The 24,134-nt window shown below is 41.2% G+C and overlaps 1 protein-coding gene across 1 annotated transcript in view; it reads right to left on the bottom strand.

Moving 5' to 3' along the window:
* The window catches only part of SYT10 (synaptotagmin 10), a 232,932-nt gene extending 222,229 nt beyond the window's left edge, over positions 1 to 10,703 (bottom strand). Inside the window, exons 1-2 of the mRNA XM_030214600.1 lie at positions 10,556 to 10,703; positions 4,523 to 4,883 (exon numbers count right to left, since the gene is read on the bottom strand). Coding sequence (XP_030070460.1) covers positions 4,523 to 4,883; positions 10,556 to 10,703 — 509 coding nt within the window. The remainder of the gene's footprint in view (positions 1 to 4,522; positions 4,884 to 10,555) is intronic.
* Positions 10,704 to 24,134: the final 13,431 nt, after the last annotated feature.

Here is a 24,134-nt window from a genome sequence, read left to right as displayed (position 1 = left end):
GCTAGACGTGGTTTGCTTCCCATAATTCTTATGATTATGAATAATATATTAATTTCTGGTCATATGCCTGCTCTCTGGAAAACTGGTGTGGTTAGACCACTTTTGAAGAAAGGTCTATTAGATTCATCAACATCAATAAGCTATAGACTAGTGTCTAATTTATGGTTCCTTTCTAAAAACTGACAAAGTGATTTTTACCCAATTAACTGATCATGTTGACAAGGTCTTTGCTTTACACCCTCAACAATCTGATTTCCACTACGGTCACAGTTGTAAGACAGGTCTGACCTCTCCCCTAAGTAAATAAGGACCACATGGTCTTACTAGTCTCTTTTTTTTTTTGTTACATTTGTACCCCACGCTTTCCCACTCATGGCAGGCTCAATGTGGCTTACATGGGGCAATGGAGGGTTAAGTGACTTGCCCAGAGTCACAAGGAGCTGCCTGTGCCTGAAGTGGGAATCAAACTCAGTTCCTTTTGATCTTGCAGACCTTTCATTACTTCTTGCAATACTCATCTAGGTAACTATAATGGTACTGTCCACAATTTAAATCTTTCCTTAAAGGGTGAACTTTCTTTGTAAAAACCTCTACTTCCAGTTCTTCTACTTGACCACTACTCTGTGGAATATGGCAGGGTTCTATTCTTTCCCCCATTTAGTTACTTTATTAATAAATCCATTGGCAACTATTATACAGGCATTTGGAATTAAGTTTTACTTTCATGCAGATGACTTACCTCTCCTGCTTGCCCTGAACATTCCTCTTTAAAACTTTGTCTGAAATCTGTTGCTGACTGGCTACAGGACCATTGTCTTTTTCTTTATCAAGCAAAAATTATTGCCCGTTTGATAACTGGCAGATTGGATTAACCTTCAATGACACTATTAATGTTTGACTTGTCTATCACTCTAATTACTTCTATTAAGTACTTAGGGGTTACGATAGATTCTAACTTCATATTTCTAATGTTATCAGGTCCGGTTTCTGCACCTTACGTCAACTATGTGCAGTATGCACTCATTTTAGTTCTGATGTCATGAAAATTCTATTAGATGCTTATTTATTTTCAAGGCTCTACTATTGTAACATTCTGTTAACTGGTGTCCCTGAATACCGTTTTCAGATGTTACAGAATACTGTAGCTCACTTTCTATGTTATGCCCGAAAAGTTTGAGCATGTCTGCCCATTATTAATCCAGATACACTGGTTACCTGTTAAATTCCACTTTCAATAAAAATGACTTCTCCTGATCGTCAAGGCTCTTCACGAGCATTCACCTAGAGGCCCTTTTACAAAGATGCGTAAGGGCCTATGAGCGTCCAGTGCACGCCAAATCAGCATTACCACCTGGCTACCGTGTGCTCCGGGTGGTACTTCCGAATTTGTCGCATGCCAAAAACACACAGTAGAAAATATTTTTGATTTTCTATCACAGAGTGCCTACCTACCCAGCGGTAAACGGCAGTTGGTGTGCACTTTCTGCCCAGGTAGCGCGTGAGAACTTATGGCTAATTCAGTGGGTGGCAGTAAGGTCTCGGACCAAAAATGGACGCAAGCTGGTTTTCATTTTACCACGCATCCATTTTCCGGCCCATTAAAATAATCCCTTTTTTCCAGGAGCGGTACAATAAGGGTCCGGTGTGCGCCGAAAACACACACCCACACTGCCACAGGCCACTTTTTGGCGTGCCTTTGTAAAAGGGTCCCCTAGTTATTTGACTTAACAGTCCCGTATGTTCCTTTACGGACACTGCGTTCCTTTAATAACCATCATTGGTCCTCCCTTCTGTTTCATCCGCACACCTTGATATAACTCACAAGAGCGCTTTTTATTTCTCAACGCAGAATTTATAGAATAATCTTCCTAAACCTTTAAGAGAAGAAGAATTGTTTATTGCTTTTAAATTCTTACTGAAAGCCTACCTGTTTTGTTTGGTTTATATGGAATAGGAGTTGAGATTCTGGTGATGAACACGGGCTATAGCCTATTATTCTTCTCCTTTGTCTGTGAGATTGTGCTCTTTGCTATCAAAAATTGTATTTTTTTTTCTTTATGCTTTCATTGTAAACTGCTTTTATTTGTGCTGCAATAATAGCAGTATATCTACAATAAATAACCTAACCTAAAACTACTTAAGCGCTGCAGTGAAGGCTCAGGGTAGTGCAAGAAAAAAAAATGATCACTATAAATAAAATGAAAAGTAAAATAACATTTGTTTTACTAAGCTGTTAGAAAATAAGCTTCATGCATCCTTATGCGGGTCTTTCCCACACACTAAGCCCATTTCTAGGGTGGCTGTAAATTAGCCTTTTTTTTTTTATTTGTGACTGCGTATCTGGGTTTAAAAAAGATTTGGACAAGTTCCTTGAGGAAAAGACTATAGTCGCCATAGTCTGAAATTGATACAGACATGAGGACGCAACTGCTTGCCCTGGGATTTGTGGCATGGAATGTTGCCACAATTTGGGTTTCTGCCAGGTACTTGTGACCTGGTTTGGCCACTGTTTGGAAACAGGATACTGGGCAAGATGGACCATTGGTCTGACCCAATACGGCTACTCTTATGATCTTATGTTAAAAAAACAAAACAAAACCTTATTGTTTGAAGCAAGACTTCCAGAAGATTCTGAGGTTCACACACAAATAATATATGGAATACAAATAATTTGAAGAAAATGATAACAATAACAATTATTTTAGGGGCCCTTTTACAGAGCAGTGGTAAGCCCAACGCAGGCTTACCGCTTGCTCTTCTGGGACTACCACCGTCCACCAGCAAGTCCCTCCTTAAGGGCGCGCCATTTCCGGGGAAAAAGAAAACCCTTGGAAATGGCTTGTGTGGCGATACCCCGACGGTAATTGGGCATCACTGTTCACTGCCTGGTTACTGCCGGGTTTGCATGAAACCCTATATCGCCACCTGAGTGGGTGGCTGGAAGGGCTCCCCATCCCATGGCAATGTGGTAAGAGTTCTCTTACTGCATGGGCATGTGTGCCTGGGGTCTTTTTACCCACTATGGTAAAAGGGCCTTGGCGAGCGGGAAAAATGGCCCCCGCTGCTAGTGCAGGGCCTTTTTCCCCCCGCAGCTTGGTAAAAGAACACCTTAGTGTGTAAGTGTGTAAGGGCCCCTTTTACCAAGCTGCAGCAAAAGGGGGCCTACGCTGGCATCAGCATGTATTTTTGCTGCGCCAAGGCCCCCTTTTATTGCAGAGGGTAAAAGGTAGGTCTTTTTTTTTTTTTAGGAAATGGCCATGCGGCAAGTGATGCACTTACCGCGTGGCCATTTCAGGGGGCAGGGAGCCCTTACTGCCACCCACTGAGGTGGCGATAAGGGTTCCCGCACTAACCTGGCAGTAACCGGGCAGCCCGCAGCACTGCCTGATTACTGCTGGGTACACACCAGCACTAGAAAAATTAATATATTTTTGTAGTGCTGGATATGACGGCACGCTGGGGGTGGGAACTACCGCCAGGCTGCTGCGTTAGCCCTGTGGTAGTTCCCCTTTGTAAAAGGGGCCCTTAACGAATAATTGGGGGAGTCCTCAGTATATAACAGTATGACTCAACTGAAATAGGGGAGAATTACCCCACTTTCAGGAGGGGACTATACACCATGTCCAAACTACCTCGGGCAGCCTTCCCTCATCTCTATATGCACCATTGGGCTCTTCCCATGTATCCAAAACCAGTGTAATATAGTGACACTATATGACATATAAAAGTTCATATTCCTGCAGATTCATGTCAGGCAAAGTTATAAGGACATGTAATAGTTCACTATGGTCCCAAAGTTTAAGACTGCTGTTACCATTAGCACACGGCTATTTGAAACGCGGGATCACTTACTGTCTCCTATTTAGGAGATGCTAAGGGCTCCATTGCTATGGACCTAACAGTTAGTGTGGTGGTCATGTCAGCGCACTAGCCCCTCCCCCCTTTACTAAGCCGCACTAGCGGCTGGCGGTGCGCTAATACCGACAGTCGGCATTCCCGCCCAGCTTAGTAAACAGGGAGATAGCTGTTTAGGGTATCCACACCTAGTTTCCGCCCGACACCTCCCCTCAAAAACAATAAGAAAAAATAAATGCCACGCACTTAGCGTGTGTGCAGATGACCGAACTAATAAAGAAAGCTTTAGCGCAACCCGGATTAGGACATTTTTGCTGCGATAGGTACATTTCCTGTTTCAATTCAAAGACAGCATACACCCGCACCTTTGTTCAATTGACTTTATCCGTTCAACTCAAAACCAATCAAGAATATCCAGATAACAACAAGGTTTTCCACTTAACTTTAGGACTGCTAGTTGGCTGATCTGAGTTACCCGGGCAATGCCAGCCCTGAATATCATCACTAACTGGACAAATGGAAACTGTGCCAAGGGAACATTTCCAGCACTGCTTTTTTTTTTTTTGAGGTTGGATAAATTTCGTCCAGGAATCCAGTTGCCAGTATTCTATTTGCACCGAACAGTCCAGTTATCACACTGAGCATCATGACTACAGATACCTCTTACCTTGAAGAAGATGTAGGTTCAGTGATCTGTCTTTGTATCCGTGAATGTTTTAATAGATGTTCCTTCAATGCAGTTTGGACCGCCGCTGGAATGTCAGGTGACGTGTGGCTAATTTTCATTGCGGCCTCAAGTACTTTTACAGAACTTTTCCCATTTTCTTTGATATCCTTTTTTTCATTGGTTTCCATGACCTCTGTAGGAGCACTAGATATAGTCTGAGGGATGGAGTTAGCAGCAGTAGTAGTAAGGGGTTTGCTCCTCCAACATGGCCAACATAGTTTCCAAAAGACAAAGAGAGAGACTACCAGCAAAGCAAGCCCACAGAAACTGACGACTACTGCTAGCAGACTGACTGAAATGTCTGCAAACAGAAGGAAAAAAATGAGACGTTAGAATGGCAGAAAATATGACCAAAAAAATAATACAGTAAAGATCAAGGCAAACTATGAAAGAGAAGTTTCAAATAATCTAAAAAAGAAAACATAGTTAGTACTGATTGTATTTAAAAGTCATTTTGATACTTTTTATCACCCCATAACGTTCTGATTCTTTTACCCTTGAGCAGTCTTGTCTAGATAACAAGCATAAGCAAAGCCTTTTTAACCCATGTGATAACATCACAGCTCTATGAAGCTGAAACAAAAATATAATCATTTTGATCTGTTTTCATGGGCATAGCTGTCTCTAAGCCATATGTATTAAAGTGTCAAGTAATGCTGCAAAAATAAATAAATAAAACAAAACATTTCAAGTTACTAGAATTTCTCTGTACTCCACTCCTATTTTTAAAATATGGCCTTGTCAATGCCAGCAGAAGCTTTAATTAGGAAAACTGTTACATTTGACATACCTCAGTTTGATATATCAACATAACGGAGTATGTTTCATATGTGTTTAATATATTCTCCTTTTCTAGAAAGCCAAAACTTTTACTATGCGGTACTATGAAGCTTGATGGTTGCATAGCCAGTATGCTAAATCTTAGGCTTCGAGTTAATTGTTAATAACATAGGGGTCCTTTTACTAAGCTACATAGGTGCCTGCGTGCACCTAATGCACGCCAAATTGGAGTTACCACCAGGTTACCGCATGACCCTTGCAGTAATTTCAATTTTGGCATGTGTCCGCTACGCGCGTCTGAAAAATATATTTTTTTTCTGGTGCGTGGCATTTGACGAGCGTAGACCTGGATACCGTGTGAGACCTTGCCGCTAGGTCAATGGGTTGCAGTAAGGTCTCAGACCCAAAATGGACGCATGGCGATTTTCATGTTGCTGCACATTCATTTTCTTACTGCCTGGATATCGTGTGAGACCTTACTGCTAGGTCAATGGCTTGCAGTAAGGTCTCAGACCCAAAATGGACATGCAGCAACGTTTATTTTGCCGCACATCCATTATCGGCAAAAAAAGGCTTTTTTGTAGGTGCGCTAAAAAATAATTCAGTGCACGCCCAAAACACGTGTCTACACTACCGCAGGCCATTTTTCAGCACACCTTAGTAAAAGGATCCCACAAAGTATACAGCACAGAGCTGAAAAATAACTACAGAAACAATAAAGGACACAGATAAGGAACAGAAAACTTTCATGCCACATATCACATAGGGAAAAAGAAAACACAATCACAAAGGTCTGTGGCAACCCAGTGGCGTAAAACAAAAAGAAGAAAGGGGTAGACCAATGTGATTCCAAATTAAGGGCCCTGTTCACTAAGGTGCACTAGCATTTTTAGCACATGCTAACACTAGCGACACCCACATATTCCTATGGGTGTCTCTAGCGTTAGCATGCACTAAAAACGCTAGTGCACCTATAGCACGACTTAGTAAACAGGGCTCTAAGTGGTTTATTGATGAGTAATGGCTATAAGCAATTCAAAAATGTAATACAAAAGAAAGCATTAATAAGTTTAAAAAATAAAAACTGATAATACAATATGAGAACAACTAATAAGCGTTCACAATAATAAAGCGGGAATAAAAAGATAAATGCAACATATATAAAAAAACAATGTATAAATATATAAATACAAATATAAAATACTCTATGCATTGAATATAAAGTCACTAAAATACTCAGGGGCCCTACGCTAGCAGCAGGAGCCATTTTTTCCCGCGCGCTAAGGCCCTTTTTACCGCAGCAGGTAAAAAGGCCGAAAAAAGAAATGGCCATGTGGTAAGATTTCACTCACTGTGTGGCCATGCAAGGGAGAGCATTAACTGCCATCCACTGAGGTGGCGGTAAGGGCTTCCGTGCTAGCCCAGCGGTAACCAGGTAGCACGTGGCGCTGCCCAATTTCAGCCAGATTAGCGCCTGCAGAAATAGTTTTTGAATATTTCCGCTAGCGCTGGAAGTGCTGCACGCTGGGATTAGAACTACTGCGCCGGAATTTTGAGCATCAGGGCACTAGTTACCCTGGAAACAGGCAGGACAGGCTCACTCACACAATGAGAACTGGAGAGCTGCAGATATGTCCAGACATTTTAGCCATCCTTCTAGTTTTTGAACATGAATGTAACAAAAAAAAAAATCCAGTTGCCAATCCTAACCTAAATCTTAACCATATCTTACAGGACTCCATTAAAGTCTGGATCCTAGGTACACTCCTAGTTTACCAATGCCTTTTTCAAACCTGTCCATAGCAACAGGTTAAATCTTGCTCATAAATCATTCCAATCAGGAAGACCTCTCTACTAGGATGTTTTCTACCATTCCTTATATGCCGACTCGTACTGTTGGGTCTCTTGACTCTAGTAGACAAGTTCTTCCGGGTCTAAAACAGGACCGCCATGAGTCCACGCATTCTTCTGCTTTTTAATTTCTTCCTCCAAAAATCTGGAATGATCTTCTACCAACTATTTGTTCTGAACACCACTTTCCTACGTTCAAGGTTCTGTTGAAACTCATTTTTTTAGACTTGCCTTTGGGGTGGCCGACTTGCAGTCAGCTTGTGGGATGTGAGCCTTGGGTTTCTGACGGATGCACACTTGTTGATCTTCTGTTGAATGAATGAGTGAGACTCTTTCGTATCTTTTAACGGAGTTCTGTTATGGTTTTATGATACTTGTATAGTAAACCACATTGATCCATACACTGGAAAATGCGGTATATCAAGCATCATTAAAACATTAAAGCATATTAGTTGGCAGCACAGATAGCAACCAATAAGTTAGAAGCACAATTCAATCAGAAAGTTTCACAGTAGAAATAACATAAAAGAAAATGAAACATGCTACGTCTGAATAACTTGTATACTACTTTGATGCTGCGTAAGGAAGGGCAGTATACTAAGCTAGAATAAATATAAACAAACTTAAAATACAGTATATCATTGATAGTTATGTGTAATCCTTGTATATATATGTGTGTATGAGAGGGAGAGAGAGATATTCAAAGATATTTAACCAGCTAGGAATGGCACCTGGCTGGTTAAATACCTTCAAGCTGGCTATTTGCTGATATTTTGTGGGAGATAACCAACTATCTCCCGCTGAATATCCTGGCTTGTGGCTAGCCCGGTCTCTGGACGGTTAAGTTTAGCGGCCAGATAGACCCATGTAAATAGCACTTCTGAATGGAAAGATGAAAACTGCGTGGGAGAGTAAAATCACTCTCATTCATTCAGGTTTTGGAGGAAAAGGGACTTCTCCAATTTTTAAGATGGTTAAAATCATCACCTGTCCTTACCTATGAATTCCGAGAAGTCCTATCCAATGGATCTCTTTCAACGACAGCTCAGCTATGACTCTTTTAGTTTTAGTACAGTAAATCAATAATATTATTTGTGGCCAAGAGTTATATGTAACTTGTACTTTTAAAAGACAAACTGAAAATTAAGCTGATGCTTAATAAGAGGTAAGAATTTATGACTAAAGCATACTACAGTAATGTTTCCACAAAACTGTTAGCAGTCTTTGATCACAAAGGTATACACATCAGCTATGTTTTTTTCTGCACTAAAACAAAAATGGTATATGCAATGAAGATGGCAGTGTGGTCTCTAGTGAGACCAAAAATTCCAACAGAAAAGGTACTGAATTTCCTGTGTTACAGCTATAGTGACAAATGCTCGTTCCTCATGAAGGAGCTGCAAAATAGACCGCAAAATGCATGCTTTATATGCTATTATGCTTCATAAATGCATTTATCCACCCTGATAACAGAACAAAACAAGCTAACAGTACTGCTTTTACAAACATACTTTCTGGAATCTATGGAGGCAAAATATGCTGGTGCATAGATGGCACTAATAACCATCCACTCCCAACAGTAACATAATCATGCTACTGTATCTATCTCAATCTCCAGAGGAACTGCAATGTATAAGCTCATTTTCATCCACATTTAAAACTACTTCAGAAATATGATTATGAAATGTGAAAATGGTTGTTTTTAAAATATATGTACTTTGCTAAGGCTCTGAGTGATATTGTAAAATCTTACCAGGGTTGCATATTTAATTAGAACCTGTTGTTTTATGTTGTAAGTTACTTAATATCTGGTTCCTTTGTATGAAACAATTTCTCAAAACTTTAGTGTTTTTTTTTAATTGTGTACCTTAGATAGTCGACTAAAATATTCACACACATTTTTACAAATTTGTTAATGGATTCTTAGAATCGGTGTATGCAAAAGCTGCCTTTTTTATTGGCAGATTTTTCCAGTTCATCACACTAATTACAGCTCCTTGAGATCTGGTGCCATCTGGAAAAACTGATTAACACATCTGGCTATTGCAAATAAACGATGCAATTATATTTAATTTAAAAAAAAAAATTATCCCGAGGATGCTATTTAGTTCTGTATGATGGCAAGTAGATATGTTGAGTAAATAACCACTACTGCCAAGCTCATTTTGAAGCCTTTAGTATCTTTGTACATACGTTAAAGCATATATCTATTTACAGAAGACAGTAAAAACGGATAGGGAAGCAGAACGTGCGTTCATTACAAAAAAAACAAAAACGCATACATTTAACATGCAGACTTTACAACCAAGTACTTTCTGTTGCCAAGTAGTCTGATAGAGGAGATTCGCAGATTTTACAGCCGAGAAACAGAGGGGGGAAAATCATTCTCTCAGTCCTCCTGCAGTTAAAGAGCCTTGACATATAAGTTCAATCGGAAGCATTCCCAACCACAGGTCACTCATGACCGACAGAAAGACTTATATCCAGCTACCCACGCTTAAACCTTGCCTCCGTCTCATTGCGAGGTGGTTACAGCATATTTAAAAGAAAATACACTTTTCAGTCTAGAAATCATTTCGTTTTCAGGTTCCTGAACTTGATGCAGCTGTATGGAATGCAATTCCTTTCTACACAGGAGGGATTTCAGGGCTGTAACAACGACAAAGCCCGTTCCAGCACACTCGCCATGTGCTCTGCTGCAACCTGTTGCGTTTGTGGCTACCTCAAACCATGCCAGGAGCCCTTCTCGACCAAAGGCAGCGCCAATAAAACAGTCGTATTTCCAACTAACAGTTTAAGAATCAGTTGTTCTGTGCATTATTTGCAATTACGATTTTACAACCCAGAAAACAGCTTTTAACTCAGTATGGTGGCGGATTATGTCACTGCTCTATTATAAGGCAAAAGCAGGAGCCTGATATGATTACATAAATCGTTTTGACAGCAATTAAGCAGCAGCAAGGCAAATAGCATATATCCGTGCACACGGGAAAATACAAACGTTTTATTGCCTTCTAATGCTATATTACATTTTTCGATTATATAAATTTACATTCAGCCTTCAACTATTACTTAACGGAAATCAAAATAGGTTTGCGCGTTTGGGGGGTGGACTCGTCGCATACTTTTCTTTGTTTCCTTAACTTTCACCCAAAATAAGAACAGACCCAAGCGGTGGCTGGGAATTTTTTTAACAGTATCCCTCAGATACACAGAAAAGTTCAACTTTGCAAACGCTCACACAGCCTGCCACGTAATTGCTGGCTGTGCACCCCCCCCCCCCAAAAAAAAATCTATCTCTCTCTCGGACAAGAGCAGGGGAGACACAGAAGAGCCCCTTACCCGAATTGCCTCCGCTTTGCCTGGTCCCCTCCAAAGGAAAGATGCCGGTACATTTCTCCCACTCCACCTGCCCTCCTAAGCAGAGCTCGGAGACAATCTGCAACGCCTTTTGGCACAGGCTGACGCCGTCCTCCTTCTGCAAACTCATTGTCTCTCTCTTGCCCACCTAAAGCATGGTGTTCTGGAGGGCGCAGGGAGGCAGAAGACGAAACCATAGAATGCGCATCTATGCGTGCGGACGCGCGCGTTTGAAAAACGGAGAGGTTGTCGTGCAGCAGAGCTCGGTTGCAAACAGGTGGTTTACTCCGATTCTGCTCTCTGTGTGAACACAAGCGGTCGAGTAGAGCCCACTTTTAGTTGCACAGTAGTTGTTTAAGGAAGTTGCAATAAGATCCACATTTGTATTGGTTGCTGACTTGGATCTGTGAAGTTTCCAACTATTGGTTGCTCCTGTAAATTATGCACTGATGTCACCTATTTGGGGTCTCGGGCAGGCAGCAGAGCCCTAGAAAGTAGGAGGGAGTACAAAGCTTTGAAGCTGGAAGAGTGTTATTCAGGTAGATTGGCAAATTCAATTTTCCAGTTTAATTGTACCCTATTTTCTAGTCTTTCTCCTTTGTATTTTTAGTGTTCTAGTTGAGCTATGGCACGTGTCATCCCCCCCCCCCCCCCCCCCACACACACACACACACAGAGTTCTGTCCTTATTTATTCTTTCCCAATGTAGTGAGAAACAAAACTATTATAGAAAAGAGACAAGAATGCCTGTCTTTCGATCTGGGGGCAAATTACTTTCTGAAAATATAACGCAATGAGATGAAACTTGGCATGTGAGAAAATAGGTAAAAAGGCACATCAAATATGAAACTTCTCTACCCCCCCCCCCAAACTATTCCCATATAACTAGCCTGACCTCCAAAATGTAACCCCCTATAAACTTCTTCACCACCCTGCAATTGCCCCACCAACCCCCATAAACCCACCCACTAACCGTAATCCCATAAACTAATCTCAAGCAACTGCCCCACTACCTTACTATCTGCACCCACCCCTCAAAACTGACCCTGCAATTACCCCAAAATGCCCCGAACTGCCCAATCCCCTAAAACTAAACCCCTTCTTACACAACTGCCCTACCCTCCTCCACACACTGATGGGGAGCATATGAATCATTCTAACCTGTACTTCATTTTAGAGGACAATCAAGTTTCAGTTTTAGTTTAGGATTCAGCAGCAAAACTGATCCAAAATTTGGGTTCAGGTTTCAGACGAAAATGCCTGTGCAAAACTCTCTCAGCTCCCCACCCTCATAATCACTCTCCACCAGCCCTCCCACCCAACCTCCTGGTAGGCCTACCTTAGGAAGCCCTGGTAGTCTAGGAGTCTCTTAAGGGGCAGGAATGAACTCACTCATTGCTATCCCATGCCACTGCTCCATTGCAATGGCTGCCAAGACTTCCCACAGCAACCTCCTTGAGATTTCCACAGGAGGGACCAGCAGCCATTTTGTGATTGCAACCTGCCCATACTGCCAGTAAGTCTTGAATGTAAGGAAAGTCTTGTTGGCCATGTTGCATTGCCAGAAAGATCAGACAGAGGCACTATTAGTGGGACTAGACTCAGAAAGAGCTTTTCTTCAAGTCAACTGGACCTATTTATTTACTGTTTTGAAATATATAGAGATACAGGGTTGTTTTTTAGTGCAGTTCAAACTTTGTATAGCCTCCCGAGAGCCTCCATGTTGTTAAATGGTACTAGTTTAAATCTTTTATTCAAACAATTATTACAAACTGATCAAAAACAAGTAATAACAAGAAAGATAAACATAGTAGAGAGCTTGGACTGTTATAACCCCCTACAATCTATTTAGAACAATGCTGAATCTCTCCCCTCCTCATTCCATTATTACCCCCCCCTTTTTTTTTTAAACCATAATATTTTAAGGGGAAAACACTTTCTCAGATATTCCTATCACAAGTGTAAGTCATTGAGAACTAAACTGTGGGCTTGGGATGAAACATCTTGAATATATGCATTTCTCCATTGTCAAAAATTAGAAAGTTGAGTTTAAGTCCAATATTGTACAATGCATTTTTCCCCACTATGCATGGCTTGTTTACTAACATACATCCCCCTTTAGAAAGAGGGCCAAAATGGTCCATTTTACCAAATAAAATACCGACCTGGAAAAATATAAGGGATTTATCAAGAACTCTCCCCAAGGAGTACCTGAGTCCAAAAATGTTGTATATGATTGCATAACCAAAAGGCACATGATAACATATTATCTTGCATGCCACATCTGACACAAATAGGGGAGCAAACGCATCCTGCATAACAGGCCTGTATCTGAGAAAAATAAGTGAGTGAGTGAAAATGATGCTCTCTCTAAACTGCATTGTGTACCATCAAGGGAGTTTGTTACAAGGCTCGATGGAGATCCAGGGGTCCTTTTACTAAGGTAGTGTAGGTGCATGTTTTGGGCGCGCACAGAATCATTTTTCAGCGCACCTGTAAAAAATGCCTTTTGAAAAATTTTTTCCCAAAAATGGACATGTGGAAAAATGAAAATTGCCGCGCATTCATTTTGGGTTTGAGACCTTACCGCCAGTCATTGACCTAGCGGTAAAGTCTCACATGGTAACCGGGCAAAAATGGCCTACATGGGTCAAATGCCACTTGGTGCGCATCTGAAAATACAAATTATTTTTTGGACACACATATAGGACACCTACCAAAAATGAAATTACCACAAGAGCCACATGGTAGCCAGGCGGTAACTCCATTTTGGCACACGCTGGGTGCACATAGACTCTTACGCGGTTTAGTAAAAGGGCCCCCCAGTAATTGAAGTCTAATGCCAAGTTCATTATTCCATTTCTCCACTATGGATGCAAAATTCTTCATTGGGAGAAGATTGCCGAGAGTTTTATAGAAGCCTGATACTGAAGTTTGATTAATGCTGGACTGAGTGAAAAAAAAACTCATATATCTGAGCAGCTACTCCCATTGAGCAGTTTTCTCTAAACAAAAATGATACATACTGAGCTACCTGTATATAAGCAAATACATCACATCTTAATATACCAGAGCCTTGCTTTAAGAAAAGGTTTCAAGACACCGTCTGATAAATAAATCAGCTATATGTGTAAGTTCACCATGAGCATATCTATGAAATACAATAGTATCTATACCCAGAGTGAAATCCTGATTACCGGAGTAGAAAATCAGTGTTTACAATATTTTTGTACCATAAAGTCATAAAAGTCCTCCAGGAATCCTGAAGAGATATGAGAAGCATGTTACGCCTCAAAGAAGGGGGAAATTTACCCAGAGGTATATGTTGTAAATAATGCACATGTAAAGGGTGAAGCAATTCCTTCTCCATACACCAATGGCTAAAATCCTCAGACTCTAAATAACCAATCTTTAAGATTTTGAAAAGGCAAGCTAAATTATATGCATGCATATTAGGAAGTCCCAAACATCCCTGTTTCTAATTGCCATATAAAAAAAAATCAATCTTCACCTTAGGTTTTTGCCCATTCCAACAAAGTTTAAAAATTTCCTGATGCAAGGGATATAAATCCTTCCGTAACATCCAGACTGGCGCAAGCTGTAGTATATAAAGCCACTGTAGGAATAATGGCATGTGGAATTAACTAATTCTACCATACAGGGTGAGTGGAAGGGGCTTCCAAAATGCCTGCTGTTGATGTATATGCTTCAATAAAACAGTAATGAAAATGGTATGATGTTTGGAATTAGCAGGAAGCTGAATACCCACATATCTAAAGATATCAGTTGCCCAGCTCAGTGGAAACTCCCCTTCCCAGGTCTCTTGAAGTCGTGGAGATATTGATAGGGCCTCAGATTTACCCACATTGTGCCTGAAGGCCGAAAAGTCCCCATATTCCTTCAAATTGTCCAGAAACACTGGAAGGGATCTAATAGGCTGAGTTAAGTGTACTAGTAAATCATCTGCAAAAGCTTAGATTTTGAATTTGGTTAGCCCCACTTTCACACCAGTAATCTCTGTGTTATGCAGGATCTCTCCTATGAGCGAATCCATGGTCAGCTTGAACAATAGAGAGGACAGTGGATAACCCTGTCTGGTACCCCTATAAATATTAAAAGGCTCAGATTCTGTCCTATTGACCCAAAGTGTAGCCATCAGGGCAAGATAAAATGCAAAAACCACATCACTAAAATAGTCACTAATACCATAGTGAAGTAAGACATTATGCATAAGCCTTCAATCCACCGAATCAAATGCCTTTTTGGCATCAAAACTAATTAACAGAGAGGGTTCACCCAGGTCATGCACAGCCTCTAAGGTAGCAAGAATTTTCCTAATGTCCTTAACACCCGACAGTCTCAATAAGCTTCACCTATGGATCAGCTATAATCTTTGGGAGAACCTGAGCCATTAGATAAAACAGAATAATGTAGCAAAAAAGGCATCCAAAGAGCGACATTGATCCTCAAAATGTTAAACAATGAGGAAAATCAGCTTGGCAAAACATCCTCGTGGCAAACAGAAACAAGTCCACTCTAGCAAAAAATATTTGTTTCCCCAAACCTGCAACATAAAACATTAGGCAGAGTTATCCAAGAAGACTGAATCGGGAGAATCATCCAGTGTCTGCAGCTTGCTGTGATAAAGATGTAAGAAATGTCTGTGCCTTTCCCAGTTGGCCAAAAACATGAGTACAGCCTTCATGTATAATGCGGTTTGGCAGGGTACAAAAGCGCAAATCGAATATGCTGCTTAAATAGCACCGTGCATATAGAAGCAAATACCTTACATTGTTGAACTTGAGAAGAATAGTCCTGGAAACATAATATTTTATGATTCTGCTACGTTAAGGTTTTCCCTCCATGAAGTGCCTGCAGTATCGTCACTTTATCTGCATAATTAAGAATCTTCGAGATCACAGTGCGAGGTTTACCAGCAGTGGGCCTTGCACTCCCTATCTATGAGTTCATTCAATACAAAAATGTTTCAGCTGCTAACCAAGATTTAATGAGAGGAGAAACCAGGTCTCAAGAAATCCAATGAGCTCCATGTCCAATACTGACTTGTGGAGACCGACGAGGCGCAAATTATTGTGCCATAATCTATTTTCAAGGTCATCAAGTTTTGTTCTAGATCTGCTACCTTTTTCTTTAGGCCCTTCTGATCCTGCACCATGGTATGTACCTGTTCTTCCAGATCAGATGTGCATTGTAGGCCAACGTTAAGGTGGCAGAGCCAGTGGTTGGGAGACGGGGATAGTGCTGGGCAGACTTATACGGTCTGTGCCAGAGCCGGTGGTGGGAGGCGGGGCTGGTTGGGAGGCGGGGATAGTGCTGGGCAGACTTATAAGGTCTGTGCCAGAGCTGGTGGTGGGAGGCGGGACTGGTAGTTGGGAGGTGGGGATAGTGCTGGGCAGACTTATACAGTCTGTGCCCTGAAGAGGACAGGTACAAATAAAAAGTAGCACATATGAATTTATCTTGTTGGGCAGACTGGATGGACCGTGCAGGTCTTTTTCTGCCATCACCTACTATGTTACTATGTTAAGTTCTAAACATACACTATCCATGTGCTCATGAGCCTCCTCTGCCCAATTACAGAGTTGTTGAAGTTTGGCATCTAAAGCAGACTCAACATCTGCCTTAACTTCTGCCATGATCTCAGCAGTCCAGGCCGAGCTGACGTAGGGGCTGGGTGGGCTACGTTGGTTGGCCAACTTAAGCTTAGTAGGCCTTGGCATGTTTTGCCCTTACGGGTTGTTTTCACTGCCATAACACTGTTCCCGAAGCCCACAAATGGCGCAAATTAAAACGCCCGACCTTCCAATGGGAGAAGGTGGCAATGGTAAGGCAAATCATATGGAGGGGTGTGAAGAAACAGTGTGTTTTAAGCCTGTAAAATGTATTGGATATTTTCCTGTTTTAATTATGTCTGAAGTGTATTTCTCCTATTTGGCCAGAAGATGATGCATGTTTATGCTTAAAGCTGTTACAGAGAAGTGAGTGTATTTTCTTTAGTTTGACACAAACAGGAAGCAAGAAGCAGTATATATTTGAAATCTTGTTGACTGGGCTCTGATTGGCCCAAGAGCTCATCTCATTTGGACTTTACTGGTTTGGAGTTCAGTCGTAACCAGGAAGAAAGAGAGATAGATCACTTTGCTGAGGCTTGGTGAATTTTATGTCCTGATCTTCCCAGGTACTGTTTAGCCAGTATGCAAATGCTTTGTTAGTTTTCTAATCCATTTTTTTAGTCACTTGTTACTATTTGCTGTTTGCACATTTTTTTGCCCACTGTTCCAAGTTCTGAGAATAAACACAATTGTTTGTTCGCTCTACTTGTCTAGACTGATAAAGAATCCTGGTGGATTGTGTGTTGGGTCTAAACTTCAGGATATCATTAAAAAATACCCTCTTCAAAAAAGCCTACCCCACCGATCCAACATAACTCCCCACACCCGGCAACACAACATAATCAATGATCGTACTGGACAATCTACTATCCTCATTCCCCTTGACCACATGACGCCTGAACCACATCTACCTCATTTGTCTACAACACAATCATTTGTTATCAACTGTAATGGCAAATGCCTTTACGGTACTTTGTAAGCCACATTGAGCCTGCAAAAAGGTGGGAAAATGTGGAGTATAAATGTAACAAAAAATAAATAAATAAGTGTTTGAAAAATTGAATGTGGAGGGAAGTTCAGAAAATATAAAAGTTTTAAAATTGTATTGGTTGACTGTACTTTATCTACCTTGTCCACGTGCCCTGAAAATCTAGGCACAGCCTTAAGAGGAGCTGTGCATTCTAAACCAGCAAACACAATAAATGCTTCATATTACAAAAGCAGCCAGGTTATCAGGAGTGTCACCTCTGAAATGCTGTGAGGTGACACTCACTTCACCCTCTCCACTAAAACTTATGGAGAAGGAGAACCCTTTGTCCCTTAATTAATGTCTACACCATGGGCATCCTGAAAATTCATCTACATCCCTGGGAATTCTGCAGCACCATCCAAAGGCTAGGAGACAAAAGAACTTACAGCTTTGTCTTAACAGCAAACTTCTGGCAAAAGCAAAGACCTCCATATCCTGAATTATAGTAACATAGTAATGGCAGATAAAGACCTGTATGGTCCATCCAGTCTGCCCAACAAGATAAACTCATTTTACATGGTATGCAATACTTTATATGTATACCCGAGTTTGATTTGACTGTAGAAGTCTGCTCAGCACTGTTCTTGTACTAAAAGTTCTGAAGCTAACGTCAAAGCCCCTTAAAATTTATACTCTAGCCCATCCATATTTATTCAGTCATGATCAGGGCATAGACCGTAGAAGTCTGCCCAGTACTGGTTTTGCTTCCCAATTACCGGTGTTGCCATCCAGTCCATCTAGGACCAGGCAGCCACCTGTCCTGTGTCTCTTGAGATAATCCGAAAGGTAAGCATGTTCCAATCTGGAAGTTACATACTGTTATTTGTTACTTTGTAAAAAGGAGAAAGTTATTGGAAGAGAGATAGAGAGGACTCTTCATAGGTCCTCACATATAAAGAGGAGAGAAAGTAGGAACCTGTTAAGTAATAAGAAGGATAAATGTATAGATTTGTCAAGCCTCTGCGTGCATACTGCTTCTGCTGCTACTATCTGGGGAGGAGGGCAGACTAGGGGCGTGAACATTAATTGAGAGGAGGATGGGGTGTAAGGCTGAAGGTTTGTCTAGGGTGCTCTATACCCTTGTAGTGGCCCTGCCTACCCATGCCCCCTGCAGCAACTTCATGCTCTTCCTGCAGGTTCTTTGAGTGTGATTGCCAGGATTTATTTATTTGTTGCATTTGCATCCCACATTTTCCCAACCATTCGCAGGCTCAGTGTGGCTTACATTATTCTGCCATGGCTATCGCCATAACAGAGTAAAAGATACAATTAGTAATTACATGAGAACATGGGTAACATAATGGAGTAAGGCAACAGGTATAAAGAGATCATTATCGGAATAACAGATAAAGCGGTAGTGCGCTAAAGTTCATATGATGGATCGTTATGGTATGCTCTGTTGAAAAGGTAGGTCTTCAGTGATTTCCGAAAGTTGATTAGGTCACGCATTTTTTCACACCCAGTGGTATAGCATTCCAAAGCTGCGTACCTATGTAGGAAAAGCTGGCTGCATGTGTTAGTTTGTATTTTAGTCCTTTGCAGCTGGGGAAGTGGAGATTTAGGAATGTGCGAGATGATCTTTTAGAGTTTCTGGGTGGTAGGTCTATGAGGTCTGACATGTAGACCAGGGCATCTCCGTAGGTCTATTATTTTGCTGTAACTGCAGATGCTCTTTCCTGCTGCCCAGTAGCCAATGCCCTAGATGACTGCCTAGTTTTGCCTAATGGTTGAGCCAGCCCTGCGAGGAGGAAGGAGATTCAAGGTGCTAAAGCTGCAGAGGATGGGGCAAAGCGTGGGATGCTGAAGTTGCTGCAAGTTATCAGTACTTATAGAACCCCTTACTTCTGTTGTCTTTGGGCAACTATTTAGCAATTGAGGTGACATTGATATTAACAGTTGGACCAGTCTTAAATTTGCTCATGTTGCTTACAGTTATAGAAATAAACTGATTAGTGAGGAGCTAAGTAAACATGCCCATTCTGACCAAAAATGAACCAAATGTATTGCAATGCAGCTTTAGGAAATCATTGTTATTTTAGTGCACAGAATCTATTGTAATGCATCACGTTCACTGGCGTATACTAGGAGAGAATGGTATTATTAGTGCTTTACAACTGAACACAGCTGCAGCAGAAGGCACACAGAACCATCACTTAGCAATGTCGGTTGTACCAAGCAATGTTCTTTAGTGTGAGTGACCAGTGGCAGTGGGATGCACCTTTGAGAGGAGAGTCAGGGCTAATTCGCACACTGTTCAAAAACCGAAACTGATCTCCTCCTCCACCTTAGTGGTGGCAGTTTTGCCATAATGCGCATTCCTGGTGATGTGCACGTTAAAATTAGGCTTGTTTTTCTGAAGTAGGCTGTGAAAACCGTCAGGCTGTTTATAGCTATTCTGCATGCTGTTTTAGATTCTTTAATTTGTAATTTTTTAGTTTGTATTTTGTATTTCTTATCTTTTCATTACTTTTTAGTCTGTAATTTTAAAGGGCTGCATTTCAATTAAAATTTGTAATTGTGATTAATCACTCAATTAAAGGTATGTTATTTATTTAGGGCCCTGTTTGCTAAGGTGTGCTAGTGTTTTTAGGGCATGCTAAATACTAGAGATGCCCATATATTCCTATGGGCATCTCTTGCGTTAGCGCGTGCAAATTTTTAGCATGTGCTAAAAATGCTAGCGCGCCTCTAGCGCGGCTTAGTAAACAGGGCCCTTGGATTTATTTTCCCCACTGCAGCTCCTTCTGACTCTGTGTAATGGAGGGTTAAGTGACTTGGTCAGAGTCACAAGGAGCTGCAGTGGTATAAATAAATAAATAAGTAACATACCTTTAGTCATGCGATTAATCGCAATTAACATTTTTATCGAAATGCAGCTCTAGTTAAAATCTAGGTTTTTATTAAATTGATTGATGAATTCCACAAATATCAGCACAAATAATGTAATGTAAATTCTTGCAAAACAGAGAGGGGGGTGGGGAAGATAGGCTCTTTCCAAACAATGGAGAAGACGTATGATTTTGAATAAAAAGTAGTGTTTATTACAACAAATTGACTCAACACAGCCATGTTTCGGCACCGTAGCACCTTCTTCAGGAGTCTTCCAAAGGTTTAACAGGTGCTTGAATAGTTAACACACCAGAAGAAAATGCACTGAGGTATACACAATTCCTTCTTTCCAAATGCTATAGCAGTATAACATATAACGAATGGAGTCGTAGTTACACGTCTTTTGGGATGTAAATTCTTGCTGCATACTATTAACAACAGTGACAAAAAACAGAATGGGCATTAAACAGGTCATTAGAAGTCAATCTTCTCCCTCTCCTCTCCCCCCGCCCCCCCCCCCCCAACTATTCCCAAGCCCTGATATTTATACCCTACCTGCTCTTTGGAAATGAGCATCTGCAACATATGATTCAACCAGTTTGTTTGTTTTTTAATGTAAAGGTTAAGCAATCAAATTGGTTGATAGGAGGTTACCTGAGCTATATTCCCTCCCCCTGTTATGGCATGAAGGTAAAACTGTGAGATTCATCTTCACAATTGCTTCTGTGGTGTTTGATGCTGTGTGAGGCCTAGATTTCCTTCTTTTGCTTCCAAACTCTTCTCAATTGTTCTTTCAAAGTTTCCAGTGTTGAGTGATTTCAATTATCCTTTACAAGTTTGTCAGCCTTTCTCATATGAGACTCAACTGTTGCTGTCATGGGTCATCCACTTCGTTTTTGATCTCATAAATCAGCTCTTGGTCCATAATCTTTAAATTTTTTGACACAGTGATACACAGTACTCATATCAGCACAATTATCATTATAAACAGCCTACATGTAGGGGTGAATTTCAATTGGAGGGACTCCTCAACAGTCAGAATTCTATCACAGCACGTTCCTTAAATCACACCGAGTGCTCACTGCATGCTTCACCAAGACACGTCTTGCTAACTGAGGTGAAGGAAGAGATTTCAAAGTACAAGTGAACATGTGTAGCACATCAGTGCTGCCATCTGTGATGAATTACAGAGCTGGAGGAATTCAACCTTGGTACATTGAAGAAATGCCTCTCAGACACCAGCAGACAATCCAACTTACGGTGCTTAGGATGTGCCCTGGAGATATTATATATACACACACTCCCTATTACCTGGGTACAAGGGGCCAGACATCTAGTAGAAAGAGATGTATAGAAAACTCAATTAAAATCCCCAGCACAATCATGAAATCTACCTCAAATCACACTTGGTCTATAATCCAGCAAAACTCTGCTCATTTCTATTAAGAGTGCAGATGAACCCAAGAAGAAGAGGTTTCTGAAACACCTCCCCTAACACCAGGTCATATCACCCCTCTGCATCCTGAAGCACCTTTCCATCAAATGCTATATTCTTATTTATTTATTTAAAAAGATTCATTACCCCCACTCTCCAAGAAGTCAGGGCAGAGGAATAATATCAGTGAACCACCCATCTCTCCTGGAGCTTAATGTGCTTCCTGCCATTCAGGTGGGTTCCTACAAAATGATGACTGTTGCTCCTTGCTTCCTCAGTGCTATCAAATTTTCTTCCTTGTAATGGAGGAACCCTGCCCATATTTTTCTATTAATTACCATATCAATAGATGGGTACAGGTAATTTTCCTATTAATTGTCATATCAGTAGATGGGTACAGGGCAGCCAAGCCAAGTCACAAATGGTGAGATTGATGAATTAACTCTCATACACTCCTTAGCCACTTACTAAACAGGTTCTTAACAATAACCTTCAGTTCTTAACAAAACCCCATTCTACTTCCACATTATCTCCAAAGAAGTCACCACCAAAATATTCAATTTACCCAACTACTACACAGACCCAGCTCAATATTCTTCTCTCCACCCTGTCCCATACTTCACTTGCAAAACCAAACTTCTGCAAATTACTGGGCCTGCTGCTCAGAGGAAGGACCACCCACAGGAGATGTGGAAGGACATTTTAGAAAGGACAGATATGGACATCCAAGTCTGTACATCACATATGAATGTCCATTTCTCATGTATTTCAGAACAGGACCTGCCCATATACAGCCTATTCTAAAATACATGAGAAATGAATGTCCAAGTGTTGGCTTCATCTAGCATGAACATCCATTTTACAAATGGAAACATCCAAACCATGAACAGGGGAAAACAAGGGACATGGATATCTGTGTGGCTGCAGAGGAATGTCTATATTATAAAATGGCCACACAGACATCTATGTGAAGGAGTAGCTTAATGGTAAGAGCAGTCTGCCGAGAACTAGGGCAGAGGACCAGAGGTTACTGCTTCAAGTTCCATGGCAGCTTTTTGTAAATTTGTTTTTGTTTTTTTTAAATGTGAGCCCTCCAGGAACAGGAAAATACCTACTGTGGTTTCCCTTACTACATTCAATGGAGAACTGATCACTTGGAGCACCTTTCTATAACCTGGACGTGCCAACCAAGTACCAGGTCTAAATAGGGACATCCCTTCCCCTTCTGCAATTGGAGTTAGACATCCACCTTTTGCCTCCTCCCTAGTCCCACTCAAAACACACCCAGACCATGCCACCTTGCCATATGGATGTACAGCAGTTTTAGACATCCATATCCTAGGTTTATAAAATCGGGATTTGGATGTCCATATGATATGGGTGTCTAAATACCATTTTTCAGACTTCTAAAACATGAACAGAGCTTCTAAAATACTCATAATGTCATCATGATACATAGTCCAAAATGTCATTCCAATGCCCAGTGTGTTACTTTTAACCCAATGTAGAGGAAACAATCCAGGTGGCCATCTACCCAACTATGCTTTGGATCTGTGCTCCACATAGGCCCCAGGCCTGCATCATCATAGAAAGCTCAGATTCCACAGCAAAAAGCCTCTCATAGCAGAGATCCAAACTTGTAACTAGTCTCAAAACAGTTCATCGCCCCCTAACTCCAGGGGCGATGGAATATTAAGAGACCACAGTGGTAGATTACATGCATACTTCAAAGTGTTCTAGTCTTGGTCTCCCTGGGAAGTTTCTTTCCATCACTGCTCCCTGGAATACTGAACTGGTGATCTCTGCAACACAGGAATCAGTATCTGCTTCTGGTATTGTAACCCAACAGGATAGTCCACACATTGAACAGCAGGCAACCTGTAGTACATGTTTTCTTCCTGCAATGTGATAGTAATCGCCTTCATACCTCACCTCTTCTGCAGGGTGACAAGGACCAGGTCACCATAAATCTCCAACTTTGCATCTTCCCAAACAATGGTACCCATTACCTTTGTTTAGACCAGGAGCCGGTCCTTTACAGGGAAGCTGTGCAGACAGAGCACTGTGTCTCAAGGCAGATTGGATTTGGGAGGCCAAAATTACTCAAAAGATACCCTGAACCACTTCAGTCACATTCATAGTCTCAAGAGTCTCTGGCACAAACCACACCCACAAGTTGTTGCAATGGGTGTAGTTTTCACAGCCTCCAACTGGTCTGCTAGTGCACAGTTTTCTGCCTCAAGCTTATGAATGCAAGCCTTCAGCTTCTTCAAATTCTCTGCCTGTTCTTCCACCTCTTATCCACCTCATAGCCAATATTAATCATGTCCTTTCATATCTCTGATAACATCTCCCAGACTTCCTGTGCCACTCCCATAATTTCACTGTTAAGCTTTTTTTTTATGAAGTTCCTCCAACAATGCTCTCATCTCCAATTTAGTAATCTGCACATCTACCTTGCCGAGAGCATGATTATTGATCATCAAGCTGCTCATGCTCTGAGTTGGACATTTCCTCCTTTGGTGGGCAAGCTGTGCTGTGTGGATCCATCATAACCTCTGATTTAAATTCATTTATTTTCTTCCAAATGCTCATTCTGACAATCTTGATTCTTTCCACAACAGTTTCTATCAG

This window comes from Microcaecilia unicolor, chromosome 9, assembly GCF_901765095.1.
Source record: "Microcaecilia unicolor chromosome 9, aMicUni1.1, whole genome shotgun sequence".
In the NCBI taxonomy this organism is placed as follows: domain Eukaryota; kingdom Metazoa; phylum Chordata; class Amphibia; order Gymnophiona; family Siphonopidae; genus Microcaecilia; species Microcaecilia unicolor.
This window is presented reverse-complemented; position numbering and strand designations above follow the sequence as displayed.